Below are 22,761 nucleotides of genomic sequence, written 5' to 3'. Positions count from 1 at the left end.
AACTGAAAATACAGAGGAGAGAGGTACCTCAAGCAGTCTGTGGAAACCCTGCAGTACAAGCGTCCGTTCCTGCTGTGCTGGGAGGATCAGGTGCCAGGGACAGCAGCAGCAGGGCTCTCAGAGCACTAGTCCACACACCCTGACACAGCAGGACGTCAGGAGCCAGACAGGAACCTGAGCTTGGTGAGGGAGGTGCAGAGGAGAGCCTGTATAATTTTGTACAGGGGGCTGTCTCCTTCCCTACGCAATTGCCTACTCTGTTTCTGTTTAGAGCTGTCTGGGGGGATTGTAAAAGCCCCGTAAAATTTTCTCTTCTAAGCGCGTTTCCCTCCATAAAGCATCCAGCAAATGACCCAAGTGTTTCAGTCTCAACAGATTGGGAAATGACTGTCATTCAACCAGAGCATTCACGAGCGTGGGAGCTGGCAACTGTCTTCACTTGGCTAACGTGGAATAAAAGAGACCTCATAAGGTCGGGGCAGATTTGCCAGAGAGCTGACTAACGGGGAAATGTCAATGTCCTTGTGATCCACAACAGGTTTCAAATTAAAGTTCTGCAGGATGGCTGTTAAAAATATGAATATCTCCATCCGGGCCAGACTTTCTCCTGCACAGGTGCGTTTTCCTGCAAGCAGAAAATAGTAAAAAGTGAGGTGATTTATAGTGGAGTATTTTGCTGGTAACTTATTTTAACCCCGGTTCCATGAAGGTTCAGATGTCTCGGAATGGACAGGCAGCGCTGTAGCATTTTGAGGAAGCAAATGAGTTGAACTAGAAGCTAAGTATCTAGAACAATGAGAGTGCTCAGTGGGCGCAAAGGCAGTGTGAAGGCTTCGGTTTCTCATGTTCTGCTGTGGTTTGATGGTAAGATCGGGGAGAGCGAAGTTGCATGGCTGAGTCCCGCTTCATACATGTCTTCTTGTGGAATGCATTGGAGAAGCTTTTTTGATTGCTAAAAAAGGAAATAACCTGAAACTTTTGTACAGGGGTTAGAGCTGCCCAGAAGTGACTCTAGCAGATCACCAGACATCACTGCACAGATGGTGACAGAGCCACTAAAATCTTCAAAGAGGTTCTAGGAGAGGATAGTCTAGGATCTGAAATAGAAAGAGGTCTTACCTGCAGAAAATGGCATGAAGTAGTCACTCTTTTTAAAGGTACCGTTTGCATTCAGGAAATGTCCTGGGTCAAATTTTTCAGGATTTGGAAATTCCTTGCTATCATGTAGGACGGGAAACAGCATAGGGAATATCATAGTGTCCTGAATTAACAGAAAGAGGAGAAGAAAGTTAAAGCGGAGGCACGCTAAAGCAAAGCGGCACTGAGAAGTTCCTAGAGCTGAATAGAAGGATAGTCAAGGTTCAACCAGTTTAAAAGGAGCATTTAATCAATAAAAATGTGTGCCATTGGTATGGCAAAGATGTTTTTTAAATTAATTTTGATGGTGAGTCTGATTAGAGTATTTAATATTGCTTCCAAATAAGCTAGAACTTTGATTGCTTACGTTTATGTGGAAAAATAGAAAGCTCTATCTCACTCTTCACTTAAAGGATGAAAAGTCTTTTTTTTTTTTTTTATTTCAAATATAAGGGTTTGGACTCAATAACTTCCAGAATCCCCTTCCAAACAAAATTATTCCAATTCTATATCATGTTTCAGTGTTTTTGAAAATAAAATAAAACACAATGAATAGAACACATAATTGTTTTCAAGAGATTATGACATTTCTCAGACACAGTAGAACAGACCTTGGGGATAAAATAGTCTCTGAACTTGGTGTCTTTGATCACAGTATGTGGGACATTAAGTGGAAGGAAATCAATGAATCTCTGGATTTCATGGACCACAGCATCTGTGTAGGGCATCTGGCTCCGATCTGCCATGGAGGGGCTTCGGTCTCGGCCAATCACACTGTCAATCTCCTTTTGAATTTTCTCTGTTAGGAAATAAGTAAGTGTTGAATGGACAAGACCCCCATCTGTTTCCCTGAACCTCTCCCCATATTTACAGCAAAACTTGCTTTTAAAGCACCAGGGATACATGTATGTACATAGTACTAATACATCTTTCCTGTGAATAGAACTAAGACTAATATATATTTCCACACTGTGCGTACAGGTTTCGTTTGTTGGGGGACCATTGCTGCATATGGTAGTGACAGGAATTATCCAAATTGATCCCATGATCTATTAAAAAGTTTTCAATTATTGGTTTCCTTTTATATTACCTACGATCTCTGGGTATTTCTGGAGTATCAGAAGTCCATGTGTCAACGTGATGCTGGTGGTCCCCGTTCCTGCAAGGAACAAGTCAAGCGTGGTTCTGCTCAAGGTCTCAACGGTGAATTCTGAGTGATCATACCCTTTCTCCTGGGGGAAGATTTGGCAGAATGTTTTCAACGACAAAGCTAAGCATTATGGACCCATAATGTATGTTTTTAAACACATCTAATGTCCTTTCAAGGGTACGACACTAACTCTCCAGCATTTATGGTACTTTGACTAAATAATATTATGAATCTTTTTTAATATGGGAGGAGCACTGAATTACATCAACTAGATGGGTGGTCTTCAGCTTTCCTATCTTTGGCTGGTGCTGTTAATTCTGTGTTTAAAAATCCTTGATAAGAAAACGGAGAGGATAGAATTAAGTTTACATGCCAAGAAAAGAAGGTTCCTCTCTGTATTTGCAAAAGCCCGGTGCCCTGCCACAACTGCTGGGATTCAAGCAGTGGTTTTCTTATAATCCAATAAATCTCTTGCTCTTACATTACCTGTTCCATTTTCTGAAGAAAAGCATCAATAAAATCTCGAGGACAAGTGGGATCCAGGGTTTCCTCGTGTTCCGCTATGATTTCTAAAGTAAATTGATCAACTTTTTGAATATTTTTTATCATTTGTTGATGAGGCCCAGGTAAATGGTCCATGAGAGTTGGGAGGAAATTGTATAGCTGTAAAAATAAAATGATGGAAAAGCACATTCTGATTAATATGGATACAATAAAATGTTCCCCTAAATGTAACTATGAAAATGGGCCAATTAAACTGTTTTAGAACAGTGGGTCTTTATTATTGAACAGGATTTTAATGCCGTTTACTTTATGGTTTCACTATATTCAAGGATAGACTTCACCTGAGCAACTTTCGCGGTGATATCCTTTTTTAGACATACAATGGCAATTCCATAAGGTAAGAAAAAACAACAGGAACGGGTTATTTAACTGTCTTTTTGGCTTTCAGAAAATTTCGACAAATATAGGAAAATCCACTCCAATTAAAAAATTAATAACATGAATTAATAATCATTAATAAATATTATAATTATTAACAATTTTATTAATTAAATAAACCTGTAAACACCTGTGTGAGTATGGAGTTCTGGAGTTTGTTGTTTTCATCTAGCAACTCAATTAAAGTTATAAATTTCTTGTCCTCGTAGTCAAACCGATCCCCAAAGACGACAGAGCAGATGATGTTGGAAACAGCATGGACTAGGAAGTTGCTAGGGTTGAAGGGCCGTGCTGCAACAAAAAAAACAACCGGTATGTTGCTTTCAGTATTTCAGGCTTCATCCACTCCTCTGACACTACAGGGAAGTTTTGCACGCTTTTGAGACCCGGAGTTTTGCAGTCCTTCAAAAGGATGGTGAAGGGCTTATCCAATTTACTCTTCTCTACTTGAAGTGAACTAATTTCCCCGTTTGAATGGTTTAAGTATCTCTTTTATCCTCTTCTCTGCACAACACTGGTCTGAGTGGCTTGATTCCTCTTCAGCTGACACATGCCTGTCTGTCCTATAGACTGTTTATTAGAAATGGCCCACCAAAACCCAATGAACTCATAAGGACTTTGCCTGACCTGTGCCTTTGGGTTGTTGCACCCTGTTTATGAACTCTATTAGCGTAACCTCAGTTGTATAACCCTCCCCTAGGGGTTCAAATGCCTGTGATCAAAGTCTAGTTTTGATGGCACAGCTCCATAAGCTGTGGTCCAGGCTGGTACCGTGCCACTCAGGGGATGTACTTAGAAGTAACATTGTCTTCATACTACCATAAAATGCATTTTAGGTTGAATTCCACCAAACTGTCAGCTTCGGGGCTGAGCCGTTTCCTTTGCCACTTTCTGTCTTGTTTCTCAAGCAGAGTAGGTTAAAGGACACTTTTCAACCCATCTCCTACATTTATCCCTCCATACCATCACAGTGCCTTTGACTGACCCACTCCCAGCAGTGATAACTTTGCCTGTTAGAGCAGGGAGCAGAAACAGCAGCTACATGCCCACTTCTTTGGTCATAGATTTGGTGAAGCAGCCCTACACCCCTCATAGGCTCATTGCAGATACGCAGGGCATCTCAGCAGGCACAATGTCCGTGTCCTACCATGTGTGTTCCTGATCCTCTCCACCAGAAAATTAGCTTCCTCCTGGATTCGTTCCTCAATGCTCTTCTTCCCCATCCCAAAATCCTTCAGGGTGGTGAGTATAAATCGTCGGAGCTGCTTCCAGGTCTCCCCATTGCTGGTCACAATGCCTGACAGAGGAAGGAAAAATATTCCTCCATGAGGAAACAGATTTTTTTCTCCCCTGAATGGGAGCTACACCGTAAGCACTCAACAAGCAAAGACACCTCTCTATGGAGTTATACTGCAATTGCTATATGCCCAAAAACGTAACCTCTGTGCAATTCTGGAGATGACAAATCTGATCCATCTGTCACTACACTTTGAATAAAACTGAGTTTGTTCCCAGAATGAGAAGAACTATGTCAGGATGTAAATAAGAAGGCAACACTGGTACTGATTTGATCTTGGCCTTTGCACTGACATAAACGCTCAAGTGTTCTGCTATGCACCTTCACACAGCGTATCGCTATTGACAATGCCATTGATACTATACTGCTGTGCCATGGAATAGGTACTATTTACCCAGATAAATGCCATACTGGGAACTGCCCTGGTGAATAAGCTCAGGACCTAATCTTGTCCCTTACTGGGACAGCCTGTGTTATCTTGTCTTTGTTGTGCTTTGGACTTTCCTTTTGCTGGTTCCTTAGCTTTCCGATACTTTCAGAAATGGGAGAATGAACGTGTCCTGGTTTGAAGTAAAAGAGGACCAATTTTGTTCAGTAACTTTACTTTTTAGCTGGGCCTCTTCTAACTGCAGAAATTAACAGCATATTGTGCAGACACTGTTCACTCTCAGAGTGATAAGACCTATGTTTATAGTTGATGCCAAGGGATGGTATGCAGCAAGGATCTTGCTTAGACTTATTGCTATAACAGCCAAGGGCAGCTAACTTGGTTATTTGCCCCATTGGAGGGTCGGAAGTGGAAAAGTGTAGAGTGTCCACACCTGCAGGGAGGAGCAGTCAGGACAGGTGACCCAAAACTGACCAACAGGGTATTCCGTCCCATCTGCATCATGCTCAGTATAAAAGCTGAGGGATCAACGGGTCAGCTCTCTTTCTTCAATGACTGGCATCAAAGGAGGACTCCGTCTGTTTCTCTGCCTTTGATCCCGATCTGGAATCCAGTACCCATCCATCACTGAGTCCAGTCTGGGACTTGCCCGGTGCCAGCCCATGACGTGATTGTCATCCTGGCAGCTTGGTATGGCTTTATATATATTTCGTTATTTTCTTTTTATTATTAAGATTTCATTTAAGTAGTTTAGTTCCTTCTAAACTCATAAGTCTCTCTCTCTCTCATCCCTCTCTGCCTCTCTCTTTGAAGAGACGTAGGGAGGAGCATCTGCTGGTCACCCGGTGGCTGCTTCTGCCCAAACCACGACAACGTAAGATCTTAAGCACATTTAATGAACAAGATTTTAGCCGGAATTTGAAGCACGCTGAAAATAGAAAGGCAGTCAGTGAAGCCAGCCTGGGACCTTAAGCAGTTTTCCAGGGGTCCAATTTACTCAAAGGTCTAAGTAATGAGTTGGGCTTTTAGTCTTTTATTGCTGATTTGTATGCATGAAAGTAGTAAATGAAATCCACTATTGCCTCCTCCACTGCCGTCTCAGCTGTGTTCCTGAAGCACTGAAAGCATCAGCTCTGTATGCTGACACTACCAGGGACATACCTGTGCCTTGGAAGAGTCTTTTAAGCAGTGGTAGATTGCCTCTTCCGCTGAATTCATCTGCCTGATCAATCAGAGCTTCTTTCACAACACTATAGCCATACAGCACCACAACCTTTTGTGAGCCTAAATGTATTGTGAAGACAGGACCGTACTTCTTGCTGAGCTGTAGGAAAGAGGAACACAAAGAACAACACGTCTGAGTGTTAATCACATGAAAAGAAGTTTGTAGCAAAGGGGTCTGAGGGGTGATGTGCATCGCTGAGACATGGCATTGATCAGCAGCAGTGCAGAGATCTTTCAACTATGAATTACAGCCAGGGAAGAGGGAATTGTACAAGAAATAGGAGATGTGAATAGAAATGGTGAGGTGTCAAGTCCAAATCCCAGAAAAGAAAATAGTTCTTCATAGGGCTGGCAAAACAGTCTGGAATGCCCCTCTATGGGGCACAGTGGTTAACAGTTTACATGGGCTCAATAAGCAATTACATACACTTATGTAAGCCAGTGCCTAAAGGGTTTTTGAGCACAAACATATCTCAGTTGTCTCTAAAATCTCCTGGGCCACAGATTTCTGGAAATTGGATGAGTATATCAGCAGAGAATCACTGCCTGCTTGCACTAATCATGTGCTCTTTCCCAGGCATCTGCTTTTGGCTACAAGTGCAGAAAGATTCCTACCTGGAACATTTCTTCTCATGTTCACTTTTTAAAAGCAAGTTAGATATAGACCCAGGGCTTTCCTGGTGGGAAACTGAATCATCTAGTGCTCAGAAACAAAGCATGATGCCTGAGGATACTCATGATTCTCGATATTCCCAAGCACCAAGGCAAAAAGGAGTTCAAGTCATCCAGGGGAGGGAACGGACAACACAGTTCACCTCCAAACTATTTTGCTTCAACCCCTTCACTCACTAATTCCACTCCCAGGAGACCCTACCTATCTGCTAGGAAGCAGAGATGGCAAAATGGAGCAGGGTCCTTCTCAAAAAAGGGCCAGGCTGTGTTGCCAGCATGGTGAGGAGGTGCACACAGGAGGGGTGTAGTGAATATTGCAATAGCATCAGTGCCTTGGTTGCAAATCTGCTGCAAATTGCAGTACTGCCGTGAGGTCAGCATAGGACTCATCATTAGTATGATTATTACAAATATGTAGACTTAGACTTGCAATATATAGATTTAGATATATAGATTATTGCAATATATAGACCTCAGAAGCATGTCTTTCTGGGAAACCTTTTGTTTCTGTTTGAGTCCGACATTTGGTCAGTGCAAATGAAGCTCATGAACTAAGTTGAGACAGTCTGGACTGTACTTTGTTTTATATGCAATGGAAAAAACATAGGAAAGAAGGAGACAGTCTCTTACCTCCTTCAGACTTTCAGGCAAGTTCCACGGGTTCAGCTGGAGGATGTTTCCAACAATGGGGAGTGCGATGGGACCAGGAGGCTGCTTCTCTTTTTGCGATACACTTCTCTGTGTGGCAAAGAGAAGAAGGCATGAGATGCAGACCAGCAGAAAAATAGTGGTTGTTCCCAGGAGCTCCATGGTGGGCTGAGGAAGAGAAGTCAAATGTCAGACAAGCCTGATGTCAGACCTGTAAAATCATGCTTATTTATATGCTGTGATACCAAAGCACATGGATGAAATGAGCCAATAGTGTCTCCCTAATCCTACTGAGATATGAGATTACTTATTAATCTGCTCAAGATAAGAATGAACAAACTCAGGATGAACTCTTTGTTTGCACACCAATTTTTTCCCTCTCCAGCTGGTGTTCCTTTGGGTAATCATTCACGTAGGACTAAAGAAACCATGTTATAATGCTGTCAAACAAACTCAAAATGCAGAAATATTTACAGCCTAGCTGCTATGTATATGCTTAAACTCTTGCTGATTTCCCTCATGCATAGATTGACATCTGCCAGCCCCTCCAGTATCTGAGCACAGCGGTGGGAGGTGTTGCGGTTGAAAAGGGGCATCACTCCAAGTTCTTCCTAGGCATTTCACCTCCGTTTCTAGAATGAAATTATGTAATTGTACCCAAGTCACATGTGCAGATTTTGAGGAATACACTCATTTTGTCCTGTTCTGACATTTTAACCAGACAAACCATACTACCTACAGCATTTGTATGGTCACAGGTTCTCCCCAAATCACAAATGCCTGCAGCAACCTGCAGGGTCCTTTCTGATGTTTCTAGAAACTAGTTGAAGATCCGCAGGAAGTGTGAAGATCCGTGAAAGGTAAAGGCACCCCGAATAGAGCTTAACAGAATGTTTGGTTTCATTGAGTATTTAATACAACGTAAAATCTTTAATGAAATATTATGCTTCCCACTCCTCCCCACAGGAATCCAAAACCCTCACATAGGGTGAGAACTGTATGTGTTTTCTGGCAAAGAATTAGAGCAGAACAGTGATTCAGTCACCTGAGACCAAAGAGTGGACCCCAGGACTCTGTTGACAAATCTTGTCTGTATATCATACGTAGTGTCTGTAAAGTGCTAGCAATCTACTGTAAACACTGTACTCGGACTCCTACAGCCCCTTGGGTCTAATGCGCCCCCCTCCCATTCCCCCACTTTCTGCTCAGCCCCGCCTGCAAGGCATGGCATTAGGCTGTATATTTCCTTTTTGTATGACTTTATGTAAGAAGATGCTGAGCCCTCTTGAAGCACATTTGAACGTGGCAGCTGTAACAAGGTGACTAAAGCAAGTCGGGGAAGCTTGGAGGAAACCCCACCGTACAAGGGGATGTGAAAGGGGCTGCACGTTCAGCAGGCACTCGGGATTGGTGGATGATGTTGGGGCTGGGTGGAAGATGCCGTCTTAAAACAAAGTAGGTATGGGAAGGAGTCTGAATAACAGCTACACTTTTCCTAAACTACACACATAATTACTAAATAGCATAGCTCAGATTTCAGGAAACCTGTAGTGTGTAAACCAGTGAAGTAGGTACAAGGCGAGAAAAAGGAATTTAGTAGGTGCAAAATTATACTTATTTTCTGACAGTGCTTAAGTGTCAGGAGCGTGAATTACTCTTTGGTTATTAAGGTTAAGGAATGTTACTAAACTTGACTTCTGTGAATCATATAATAGTCCTAAAGCAATGTTAATTCAGACCTAGTGAAGCCCCGATAGGGAAACAAATAAACAAGGGAAGAGAACATGGGATGTAGAGAATGGAAGCTGATAACAACTGCAGCTTAAAGAAGGGAATGGGAACATTACTGGCATAAAAACCCAATTAGTTTCATCACTGAAAGAAATCTCTGTGTAATAAGAGATGAAATTCGTCTTAAATTCACTCTGAATGAGAATCAATGCCAAAGGATATTATTTTTATATCTATCTCTGATTAACAAAGGTCAGATATTTCCTATCTATGAAACTGGTGCTCAAAGACAATGCAGCGGATAACGCTGACAAGAAGAATGGAGTGGGTCAAACAGAGTTGCTCAGTAGCAAAATGTCCCTGGACAGGTCTGTTCCAAAGAGCTTGCTAATATTTTGCCTTTTTCTTTTTCTCCTTTTTTTTCCCCTCTGTTGTTGAGAAGCTTTGTGTTTTACAGTCCCAGACCCCCAGCAGGGGTGAGAAATCCCTATTTCTGTGCTCCATGGGTAGGTCTTGCCCCACAGAAGAGCCCTTCCTCATCACCCCGTATGCTCTGGTCACACTCTGACCACTCTCTTGCTCTTTGCTCAGACACCCAGTGCTCTGTCCACCACCTGTTGATACTGGGTGAGCATTAAACCGGTGTCAGTGTCCTCTGGCAGTGCCTATTTCTCTCCACACACTAGAGAGGGAACTCAGCCAGACTTTCGGGCAACTAATGTCGGATGCGATAGATCCCGCTCAAACAACCACATCAGGGACCATTTCAGTTCCTCTGAGCCAGCAAACCAGGCTCTGCCACCTGCCAACTCTCAGCCCATCCCATTACATCTTTTGAGATACACAGCCAAAATGATACTGACCTATTAGGTTGTGTGACACTGGAAGGAAGTGTTAAAACTGTTGTATTCTTATATATCCTCTTTGTATTCTTATATATCCTCTATCCTCTCTCTCTCTCTCTATTCTTATATATACTTTTATATATATATATGTCTTTTATTTTTCTTTTGAGTAATGGTAATGGGCTATGAAAGGCATTTTCTTTCCTGCACCAACTCATTGCCTTAGAACTTGGGTCCACATTGGTTGAATCAGTTCTTGCGTGCTTACATCTGCACTTTCATGTGTACAAAAATAGCCAGCTATACTGTGAACAGCAGACTTTGTTTTCTACTGAGCTGACAAAATGGGATTTAAAAGATGGGAAGATTTTGTCTTCAGCCCAATTAGCTGAGGACTAGCAGATTCTACAGCAGCGAGGAAAGAAACATTTCCCAACTAAATTCAGATATTAAAAAGGTAGGTGCATAAATCAGCTAGTCTCCCCTGTTAGTGCAGAAATACGTCCAGATAATTCCAGAGAACAGGTCATCTGACTTTTCTTATGTGCCTATTTTAGTGTGAAATGAGTCAGTCACAGAAGGAATTTATTTGTGTCCCTTTACTACAGAGGGAGCCTTAGGAGACATACAGATTTACATGTCTGACTGCTAGGGATCTGTTTTGAGGCAGATGAATCTGATTCCCTGCACATCTCTCCTGGTCCTAATAATGTTCTCTATCAGCAACAAATCCTGCACATTCTGTTGCAGTGGGCACTGCTCTGAATACTGCACACCAAGGGTATTTAAAAAGAGAAGTGGGCAGGTGAATGAAATTGAGAGGAGCCTTCTAGGCCATGTCTGGAGGGATAATTATATCACTGACAACAGTCAGTTTTATTGCCATCAAGGAAAAACTGAAGTTGTTTGCATTTTTGTTTCCTTTGCTTTTGCAGATAAGGTGCCTTGCCTTCCTCTACTGGCAGCCCTGAGGGTGAACAACTGCTGTGAAGCCTAACGCGCTGGAAAAGCAGGGCTTTGCTCGCAGTGTCACTCCCACATCTGGACATGGCTTTTTTATTATTTATCTAATTACTCGCACAACCCCTGAAGGATTTAAAAATGATGTTGGGATAAAGCCAGAACTGCTTGGAGGCATCCATGGAGAGAGATTTAACAGGAATTATTTGAGTATGAAAGGCTATTTGAGTATGAAAGGGTTATTTGGGTATGAAAGGGTTATTTGGGTATGAAAGACCCATCCTGAGACAGTTCACGTTCACAAGATGCACCTGAAAGACTCTGTTTTCTTCCCAGCGGGATATGAAAGTAGATGCCGGGGCCTCTGGTCTTGTTATGAAATGGCACTGTTCTCTGGCTCCACCTGTGAATTTGGGCTCAGATTGACGGGGGGGAATGCCACTGTATGAACAGATCTTTCAAAATCCAGGCCTTCCTCTGAATGTCTTCTGGAGGCTGTTGCTTTGCTGGGCCTGCCTGCTGTCACATTTGGGCTACCTCCTGGGATCCCATCCTGGGTTAATACGTAGCCTTTAATCTGCGACCTGCACTTACTGTTTAATTTACTTGCTTCTGTTCTCCTCCAGATTGGGTCTGTGAATAAAAAGACAACTCCTCACCCCCAAAACAACCCCTTCAAGTGTATTCACAGCCTACAAGGCTGTACTGGATCTGGCTTCTTCACAGCAGCCTGTAAGGCACTGTGTTTTAGATTTGTGATTAAAGCAGTGTTGATAACACGCCAGTGTTTTAGCTATTGCTGAAGAGCGGTTGCACAGTGTGGAGGCCTTCTTGGTTGCTCACTCTGCCCCCAAACCCAGGTAGCAGGCTGGGGGGGCGGGCCAGAGGTTGGGAGGGGACACAGCCAGGACAACTGAGCCAAGATGACCAAAGAGATAATCCAGGTCATCTAACATCATGCTCAGCAATAAAAAATAGGGAGTTGTCTTTCCAGTGTAGCCATTGCTCAGAGACTGCCTGGTCATCAGTCTTCTGGCGGGAGGTGGTGAGTCTTTGCATCACTTGTTCTTTTTTCTTTTCTTTTTTTTCCTTTTCTTTCCTTAACTGTCTTTATCTTGACCCAGGAGTTTTTCTCACTTTTGCTCTTCCAAGTCCCTCCCCCATCCTGCTGGAGAGGGATCCGGAGTTTCCACAGTGGAAAGCTGGGTGCAGGCTATATGCCAGTGTCTATTCCCTGGCTTCCAGATACAAATAAAAGTAACAATTTTCAATATTTGTTCAATGTTCAGAAATATTGCCTGGCAAAGGCAGCTATTTAGCTATAAACATTTACAACATCAGAACATATACTGCCTGGCTAATCCTGCACTGGGAAGTGTGATGGGTATCAAAGGTTCTAAGAACAGCTTTACATGGGGTAACCCTTACAGAATTACATATATACCACAAACAAATGGAAACCAGATCCAGTTTCTGAAAAGGACAGCTTTACCCTTGAGCCCCAGTGTTATGGTTTGAGAGACCCATAACAATTTGTTGTCATTTAGACAATCATTCTATCACCCGATGACCCCTCCCCACCTAGGAAAGGGAAATCGGGAAAAACAAGGAAACCCGGGAGCTCAAGTATAAACACATTTAACAGAATAAGATTAGATAATTAACAGCACTAAAGAACTGATATTGATCGCGACACCAATACAGATTATGCAAAGATTATACTCAGCCAATTGTATCAGTAGGAAGCTGTGCACTCCCAGCAGTGGACAGCAAATGTAGGACAGTGCGAGCGCTACGGCGTCAGGAGGAAGGGAAGGCCTCAGGGCTCCGGCACCGGGGCATGAAGTTCTCAGGATGGCAGTCATCAAAGGAGAGAGAGAGCTTTGCAGCAAACTTTCTGATTTATAATGAATGTGTCGTTGATGGTATGAAATAATGCTGTTGGCCAGCTTGGGTCAAGTGCCCGGGGTCTCACTTCTCCTCATCCCTGCACCTGGCTAGCTTGAAAACACTGAGACCTTGAGACCCACACACCATAGCTGGCTGTAAAGTAAATATTTTCACAAATTCAGACACTGGAGTCTTCTAAAAGTGCAGTTTTCCCAAGTATTAGAAGAGAAATTAGTCCTGTGTCTCTCAAACCAGCACACCCCGACACTGGGATGTTGAGAGGCAAGGATATACAATCAAATTTTGAGCATCAGTGCCCTTAATAGCATGCTTTAACCTTTGGTCAACCCTAACTGGTTAGACTACATGATCATAGTAGGTCCCTTCCAACTGAAAATACTCTATTCTATTCCATTCCGTTCCATTCCATTCCATTCCATTCCATTCCATTCCATTCCATTCCACCAACTGTGCAAGCTCCAACCTCTTTCCAAAGTCTCCTGCGCTACCTGCTCCTTCAAGCACTTTGGAAGGCTGGCTAATACTTGTACATACATCTTAAGAAATCCAGAATTCAAATCTTTTCTCACCCCTGAGACACAACTATATGTTTGACATGCTTTAGTGACGGAAGTTATAGGCGGGGAAGGTTGGCTGGCTACATCTGGTTTTGGTGGGGCTGAGCTCATGAAGACTGTAGATCAAACTGCAAAATTATCAGCAAGACTAGCATCTCTTCAGATAGACCAAATTTCCCATCTTTCCCTGGTCCTTTTCAAGGACAAAGCCTTTCTACCCTTCCTCTTTGCTAGGAGGGGGCTGGGAGGTGCTCGGGAGAAACAAGATGTGCAAAAGGAGCGTGTTGCAGCAGCCCCCCCCCTTCCCACTGCCGTGGAGGGCAGCCCCTGGGCATGCAAATGCGAGAGGGTCCACAACTGATGAAGCTGAAAACAAGCCAGCACTCCCAGAGAACATCCCAAACCCTTGGCTTTTTGGCAGATTGAGGTCATGGAAGAGGAGGCCATGTCAGAGTTTTTACTCGTTACCTTTTTTCCCCATTGTAGGCTGGGTATTAAGGGGACTCTATGCCCAGTAAGATGCCCCCAAAAGCAAACCAAACATTAGGGCATTATTAAAAAAGGAATAGAGAACAATAAAGGCACCTCTTTACACCACCATACAAGCCTATGGTGGACCTTTGTCTGGAATTCTGTGTGAAGCCGTGATTCCAAAAGGATGGAGTAGACCTTGAAAAGCCTTAGAATAAGGCATTTAAGATGGCTTAAAATCTAGAAGGTTAAATGGACTAGGTGCCCCTGGGCTGGAAATGATATAAATGAAGTGGATATAGCAGACATCTGTGAAACTGTGAAGGGTTTGGGGAAGGTAAGAAAGGAATGACTGGTCATATTTTCTTCCTGTATAGAGCTATAAAGCACTAAAATAGCAATTGGCAGGTTTTAAACAGGCAAAAGAAAGTGATTCTTCACACACCATGCCCTTGAGCTATGGAACACCATTTTGAAGGAGGTATGTGTCCAAAAAGTAACCGGACAAAGGGGAGAAAAATCCATTGAGGGCACTCAAGCACAAAGATACCACTGATGGCTCAGGGATCACTGGAGACTGGAGCAGTCTGAAAGCATTTTCCTGTTGCCATGCTTTTATTCTGTTCCTTGGGAACTCGTTTTTAAGCCACTGTTGGACAGGATTCTGGGCTGGCTTGACTATTGTCATGATGCAGTACATCCATACTCAGACTCTTACGTCCTTACATTATAATGTGACATTTCACTGAACATTTGCATTGAGAAGATTAGCAGAGTAGCCTGTGGAAATCATTTCACCCGTTCTGCTGTGAATAGCAACATCTCAGCTACTGAACTCTGACTACTTTCAGATAGAACTTTCCTTAGTGCCTTGTAAAAAATCACTTTATCAACCTCTGCCTTATTTCTGGCAGCAATTTGACAGAGGATCTGCTGTTATCAGTATGTTTTATGGTTCAGCGATAACTTCAGCATTCAGCAATTTGTGCAACACCCATATTTGTAACATGCTACACTAGTACTAGAGGTAGGATACAAATCACATTAGTTTTCAGATCACAGAAATGACATTTGACCAGCTAGCTCAAAAAGACTTGGTTAAATATTTATGTATGAACTCACTGGACCCAAAACATAACTCAGCAGAAAAGGATGAAGTTAATGAAGTTCATCAGTCAGTTGCAATACATAGCAAATTGCTTGTTTAGTCTCCAAAAGGGCAAGGAAATTAAGCTGATAACAGCTTTCCTGTGACCTGTACTGTGACTCCACCAACAGTAAATCACTATATTGCTGCTCCAACCCATCATCTTTGAATAAAGTCAAGGTGCTTAGCTCTAGGTTATGGTCAGCATTAAGAAAGAACGGACCCTTCCTTATGCCAGGCAGAAAAAAGTCAGGGAATGGGAAAAGTCTGTCCCAGAGCTATACATGGCAACGAGACGCACAGAAGTGAAGGCTGCCAAATTGCAAAGAAAATGGCTGAGCTTAGTAAGGCTCCGGAGATTCCTGGTCATTGCTGGCTGCATGGGCAGCAGAACTCCTCCTGAACCAGATGCAGAACCACCATGCTGTACAGCAGGTCATGTGAAAGGTCCATGCCCTGGGAGAAAAAGAAGTGAAGGGCCGGCTTTATCAGATGTCCTCCACTGTGACATCATCACCACAGGGCAGAGTGCCCACCCTGCCTTTCCAATGGCTGAGCCAGCAATCTGCTGTACAAAGAGGACCTGAACGTAGACCTAGAATCATAGAATTGCTGAGGTTGGAAGGGACCTCATCAAGTCCATCATCATCAAGTCCAACCGTTAACCTAACCTGACAAAAAACACTTCTAAACCATGTCCCCAGGTACCACATCTACCCTATTTTTAAACACCTCCAGGGATGGTGAATCCACCACCTCCCTGGGCAGCCTATTCCAATGTTTAATAACCTTTTCAGTGAAAAAGTGTTTCCTAATATTCAATCTAAACCTCCCCTGACATATTTTAAACCCATTTCCTCTCGTCCTATCACTTGTCACCAGGGAGAAGAGGTCAGCCCCCACCTCTCTACAACCTCCTTACAACCTCCTGCTGAAACTCAGGCTACGGCCTTAACTAGAGGCATTCAGCAACTTTTAAAAGTTACTTATTACCATCTCAAAAGATAATGGAAACACGTAATGTGCTGATAGTTTATATGTACTGAAATCAGTGCATATCACAAAGAAAAATGATGATGGAAAAATACCCCAACCTCCTATTTCAAATTCAAGAACAATCCATCAAGCATCAAGTAACAAAACCTTTGGCTACACTTGGTGATATCAAGTAACTACAGTGATAAGAAAAACAGATGAGAAAATGGGCATTTAAAACATGAAGAAAAAAGTAACCGATGCTAATGCCAAGTGATATAATGTATGTCTTCGCTACGCTTTTCAGCCCCGCCAGAGACAGAAACACAAAAGTAGCAGAGTGGTTTGGGAAGTTAGAGGAGAAAAACAGAGAAATAGAACAGCCCTAAGAAGTGGTGACACCGCAGTGGCACAGCCAGCACGGGACTGTTCTAGCAGGAGGATGGTGGTGGAGGAGGATTCTTCACTGTGGTGACACCATGTCCCTGTTGATCGTGTAGGAAGTCAGGCTATAGCAACTTCCTCAATATCATACAAGAAACCCCTAGCGTGATACCACACTGATGTCTGTGGGAGAACACAACTGTTGGCCAGTCTTCTCATCAGCCTAGTCTTCCAGACGAGTTCCCACAGATGGATTTACATGTTTTCTTACCATTTGAGAGGCTTCAATTTTTCAAAGGAGAAAATTCCAGAAACCAGCAGCATTTTAACTTCAAGTTTACAGGCATTAGCATCTGTCAGTCAAGCTTTTCTCCTACAGATGCCAAAAGACAGAAAGCGCAGTAAAAGTGTAAATCATGTCTTCCAACTCTAAATGGTAACAGAAGAAATGCAGAATAACTTTAGAAAGAAGGATTGTGTCAGAAAATGGAAGAAAGTGAGGGAAATGTGTTTAATATACTACAAGTCAGAGAGAAGTGCAGAGAACCCAGGACAGGGTGGGTGGCACTGCCTGGGAGGGACCTTTCTCTGTAGAGGTCGGTCCCCAGTTGCTGAGTATGTGGTGGAACTGCGGGGTAAAAGGACAGAGACAGGTGAGACAGGGAGGACCAATGACTGCCTTGGCCAAAGACCTCAAGTCATTCCCTGTGTGAAGGACTACACCAGCTGCATGGTGACACAGGGAAAAGGAAGATTTGGAGGGCTGAGGGGGGTTTCTGGGACGTCTTTTCCACTCCTCGCAGTGGAAACCAGCCACAAAATGCTCTGGCAGGGAATGGTGAACTGGCACAGCTTGACCTTTCATGATCTGCATCCCACAAGGAGCACAAATTTGCATGACCTCACAAGCAGCACCGGGGTGGCAGATGAACAGACAGTGCTTTCCTCGCAGGGTACAAGCAGCAATGGCTTGGAAGATGAACTTGTCGGTGAACAAAAGACAGAGTTCACTTGATTAATGCAAAATATGTGTTTACTTCATGCTGAAGTGAGATTTTCTAAGCTAATCATTGTGTTTGAGTTTCATTTAATGTTTGATAATGATTGGTTCGGAGCCCACAGGGGCCATTCTCTTATGTGGCAGCTGTCCAGATTCGGGTCTTGATTCTCTTGCCTCATCCCACAGCCAAAGCATGCAACAAGCTCTTCCAGTCCTCCCCCACTACGGGTTTCACGCATGGGAACACTAGGGGAACACGACCTATGCAAAGACTCTTCTGCTGCAGCTCTCATCCCTGCCTCCCTTAAGTATGGGAGGTGGCTCATCCCCTCCTCTCAGCCACCTTCTTCTCTTGCACATATCACCCCCTCTGGAAACGACAGTGTCTAATGCATTCTCTCTCATAAACATGAAAGATGTCCCCTATCCTTTGGCTTAAACTCATTTGGAATTGTGGAAGAGGAGAACATCAACTATGATTTATTTTCCCCACTTGAGAAGTGTGAAATATATGACGTTTCAAAGCAAAATTTTCAATGAAAAAATAATTGGGTGGGTACCCCTGCCTTCTTCCTACGTGACTTTCAAATAGAGTTAACTGAAGTAAGTCTCCCAGTAGTGCTAAGGCAAAAGATACGCAGTGATCAGCATGTACTACAGTACAAGACATTCTGCCAGTATTCAATAACTCAGATGATACAGCCACTAGAAGCAAAACCAAGTATAAATAAGAACTAAGCAGACAGGTTGCGAAGCCTATCTGATATTTCACAAGGACTTGGCAAGAAGGATATTTGATTTATCAGTGCAAATGTGTTGGTTAAATGTTTCTTAATGAACTCAGTTAATCCAGGCACCAGCTGAAAGGGTCCGACATCAGACTTTTAAAATAGCTTTCATTGAAAATGAAGAGTGAACTTCCATGACCTCTTTCAATGTACCTTTCAATGTACCATGACCTCTTTCATTGTGCCTTTCAAAGTAAGGTACATTGACTCTTTAGACTAAAAGTTATTAAAGAATGACCATTATTTATTATTTGATCCAGGTGTACTTGAGAGGACCTATAGATCAAGTGAGGGTGAAGGCCTGCCTAAAAGTACTTCAGCCTTAATAAAGGAAAAATTAAAAAGAAAAAAAAAAAAAAAGGGAACATCACCACCCTCTTTTTAAATAATAAAGTGTTTTTCCTAAGTCTGAATCGAGTTTCCCCAAGCCCTAGCCTCAATATGGGGTTCATCCTTATGACATTGTGATTTGTGCCACTATTGGAGGCAGAGTAATTTGTTTTGCTTTCCATGGGTCCATCTGAATATATTTTGCAGACTGCTGCCTTTGGGAGAATGAAATCATCAGCCCAACCACTAAGTGCCGGTCCTGAATTGTGAATGGCTCACAGCCTACATACTTGCAGGCCAAGAGGAGAGTGGGCTCTAGGTAAAATATGACCCCAGAAAAGCAGCTCCAAGCAGCATGGGTCCACCATCATTCCCTGAAGGAGACGTGTCAGAGGCAGAGGTCTCGGGCTGCGGCTGTCAAGAAACCTCAGCACAAAACCCTGATCAGTAAGGAAGAATGATCTGGGCGTAGTGGGTAGACAGGGTTAAAAGACAATATGTGGCAAAATAAAGTCAGGATGAGGGTACAGCCTGTGAGCAGCAGGTCTCTTGGGAGGAGGCCAGTAGCTCCACCTCTGAGAGCCTGCAGGGGACTATGGGCTGCAGAGGAGGAAGAAGGAAGGAGAGATACTGGTAGGTGTCCAGTCAAGGGGTCCCATTTAATTCCTTAGACCCAGTCACGCTCTGCTGCTGGCAAGTGAGGGATTTACAAAGGTCAAGGAGGAACTTCTGACACGTTTCCCCTTCTGCCATGAAGGGAAATAAATCTTGGCTTGATATAAAGACCAATTGAAAGTAACAAGCAAACTTAGATGAGATAAAGCAAGTATTTACAAAAACAAATACAGCTATCTGGATAATTTATAACCATGCTATACAAATTTTAAAAGGATTTTAAACTACTTGCCTCAGCCATTGTTTGTTCGTTTAATTGTATTGATATATACAGAAGTTTGTCACCTACTGGTGTCATGGATATGTAGTCTCGCTCTATCAGTGTGATAATCTGATACGTAATAATCTGATAAATTGCTTATGGCTGTGCTGGGTTAAGTAAATTTTCGGCAAAAAATAAAAATACTCAAAAAATCAATACGAATTCCTTCCTTTACATGCTTCTCCGCTCACCTCTCTCCATTTTTTTCCTCAGTTCTTCACTGGCAAAAAGATATGGGCCTTTTCTTATTTCTCAAAAATTAAAATAACAGGCTTCCCAGCCGATGCGTCTACATCCTACGTGATTGTCTACATGCCCACTAGAGTTAATGGAATCAGACAGGCATGTCTCGGGGGATTGAATAATAGTTGAGATTATCTACACCCTTGAAACGCTCATTTTTGATCACTCCACTGATGACTATAAGGCCAAAACTGTCGGTATTTGTACTGAGACATTTTTGGTTCCAAAGGTGGAGTTCAAAGCCTAACAGGAAGCAAGTGACCACAGCACTCTGAGGGTAACCTCTGCAGTTAACCGTTTATTCTCATTTTATTTTAGTCTGGCAGTAAGCTCTAAGGAAAGGTAGACCAAGTCATACACCCACAGCCAATGATCTACAGCAAAACAAAACCCCCCAAACCACCTTTAAGGAACCCTGCCTAGGAATTTTCTTCCAATATTGTCTTGCATTGATCTGGGAGAGGTTGGAGTGATGTTGGAGCAGTAGGCTGCTCTTCTACCTGTAGTTACATAGAAGAAAGCCTTCCTTGCAGTGCATCAACAGCAGACCAATCAGTCATGCTACAAATATTTGCTTTCCTTGTCCTTCTTTTTGCTCCCTAAAGACTCCAAAAATATTTTTACTTCCCAAATCAAAATCATAAACAAGAAGGTGACACTGCACATGGACAATGCAACGTATACATCACATTTTTCCCCTCTTAAAAGAGAAGAAATATCCCCAAGGGCCTGCAGTCCTTTCAGTACAGTCGTGGAGGTATTTTCTGGGAGGTGGCTGGGTTCCTGCCCGCCACTGATGCATTCTCCTTGCCAGAGGAGAAATGGTGTGGAACAGTGTTTGGAAATAGTGTCATTATTAAACCGCCCATTGAAAGGCTGGTAGGTGCCCTGTGGCAAAAAAAACCCACCCAACCACCACTGGTGGAATCCTCTGTGTTAACTCATACCGTGTTATTTTGAGAAATGAGCAACTTCTGCTGCTTGGCTAGTTTGTTAGTTATTTCTGATTAGAATGGGAGGATGCAGGAGAGAGGATGTCCTTTTGCTGTTCAGTCCCACCAGTGATGGTGTAAAGTGTTCAGGCTCCTCCGAGCGTTATGAGTTCTTAGTGCCCTCTCCTGGCTGGCACTGGCCATGCTGGGATTTTCATCTGCCGTGAATCAGAGATTTGCAGACGTCCAATATCTTGCTTTTTCCATCTCTGTTTTTTTTTTTTTTTTTTTTTTAATGCCAGTTAATGCCAGTATCACCATACCATCCAGTATCCTTCAAAATGGCTGGCCTCCTCTCTATTCCTCTTTTTGCCGCAAACTCATAAACCATCTCTCCCCATTTGTCTTGCTTGGAGAAATAAAGATCATTCCCTTCTATCAGCTGGACTTGGGGAGGATCACCAGGGTCCAACACGCTGCCAGCAGCCTGTGGGGGATCAGGGCCTGACTCTAGAACCATGTCGTAAATATGGCTGAAGGAGTCCTCCTCTGAGGCGTTGCTCCCAAAGTAAACCGAGTCATAGTCCTGCACGTCAACACGAGAAGGCACCGCTGCAAGCCTGGCAGCCTCCGATTCCCTTTGGAGAGAGGAAAGGAAAAGTGATGCTTACCCATACCCTGCTGCTGGGGCGCGATTACGCCCAGGGCTGACCCCTTCTGCTGGACTCCTGGCTGGCCCCCGTCATTACTGGGGAGCATTCAGCATCAGAAACTATCCTCTACCCGCTCTTAGCGTGAAGCCCCACGCGGTTTCCCCTCGGTTTGGAAAGCCGTGGGATGCTGTGGACCTAGCGTGTGCCCTGTGCTGCCTCAGCGTGGCTCCAGCAGCACCAAGGTGCCGGGCTGACAGCGGGTGGCACACACAGCACGCGGTAGGTAATGCCGAGCTGTGCTAACCTCACTGCAGCAGCCTTACACGCTGCCTTTTCGTCCAGGGCTTCCTTTTTAAGATCACAGGCGTCCTGCTGCAGGCGAGCCTCTGCGTCTGCTTTCCATACCCCGCACTCAGATTTTAGGAGGCATTTTCCGTGAAAAGCACAGAGAGGGACGAGCAAAAATCTTTATTGCTGTCCATTAGGTTAAAGACTTCCTCAAGCAGGTAACTCTGGAGGACTGTGTTTCGTGACCACGCCTTAGAAAATACATGCTGAAATTTACCTTATTTTAGCATTTAAAAACTTCTAATGAAGACACTCGTGGAATATCTACAATGGACAGCAGATCTCTATCCCGTTGAAGTGAACGGCCAAATTCCCCATGACGCTGCGGAGGCTGGGGGTTGTCCCGCGGAGGGAAGCGAGTTCCCCTTCGGAGCTCTGTGTTCTGCAGTGACTCTCTGAGCTACCGAGCGGAGGAGGCTGGGACCCGTTTTCCTGCTACTTTACGTTATTTTTACATAGGCTAACAGGAAACAATATAAACTTCCTAGGAAGCAGGCAGCAAGTTTCGTGCCTTGGGGAATTTAGTGAAGGCAAATGCAGCAAACAGAGCCATTCCAGGACAACGTATTTGACAGTGGAGTATTAACTCCATTGTTATATTGTTGGTACCTGAACAACTCTCACTCCGCTCTTCCTCCTCCCACTGAGAATTTGGAAAGAACTTTGGGCAGATGATATGAGAAGCCTCTGTCAGAATGTTCTTCCAAAATTTATGAAGAGGCAGCTTGCACTGGGGACGCGCACGCAGGAAGGCACAGACCTCCCACTGCACTGGGCCCACTCCACCGAGACCTACGTGGAGTTCTGGAGAAGGCAGGCTCCCTGCCTGCTGTCCTCCTGTCCCACAGAGACTCAGCATTACGGCAGCATAGCGATGCCCGAGGGACCGTGAGTCTGCCATCCTACTGCCAGCAATCACCGCAGCAATATATGGCTCCGTGCTGACTCATTTATCCTCCTCACACATAGTGTGTGGTGCAGAAGACACTTGGGTCTTGATCAGACACCAGAGAATTTGTCTAACTGTTCTAATACAGCCCTACCCAAGACAGTTCTACCTCCCCCAAAAATGCCAGCCGAAGCACGAAAGG

The 22,761-nt window shown here is 43.8% G+C and overlaps 1 protein-coding gene across 1 annotated transcript; it reads right to left on the bottom strand.

Moving 5' to 3' along the window:
* Window positions 1-443: 443 nt before the first annotated feature.
* LOC309674597 (cytochrome P450 2H1-like) lies at window positions 444-21,538 on the bottom strand (the record flags this gene model as incomplete). The annotated part of the gene is made up of 10 exons (XM_082486678.1): window positions 20,685-21,538; window positions 7,441-7,626; window positions 6,076-6,238; window positions 4,377-4,526; window positions 3,360-3,520; window positions 2,774-2,950; window positions 2,228-2,369; window positions 1,749-1,936; window positions 1,120-1,261; window positions 444-625 (listed from the first exon to the last, which is right to left on the bottom strand). Exons 2-10 carry the CDS (start codon window positions 7,618-7,620, stop codon window positions 444-446), a joined length of 1,485 nt encoding a protein of 494 aa, XP_082342804.1. The 5' UTR covers window positions 7,621-7,626; window positions 20,685-21,538.
* Between the last annotated feature and the right edge of the window lie 1,223 nt (window positions 21,539-22,761).

This window comes from Vanellus vanellus (assembly GCF_965231255.1).
Source record: "Vanellus vanellus genome assembly, chromosome: 7".
Lineage (NCBI taxonomy): Eukaryota > Metazoa > Chordata > Aves > Charadriiformes > Charadriidae > Vanellus > Vanellus vanellus.
The sequence above is the reverse complement of the archived record's forward strand: the minus strand, read 5'-3'. Positions and strand labels throughout refer to the sequence as shown.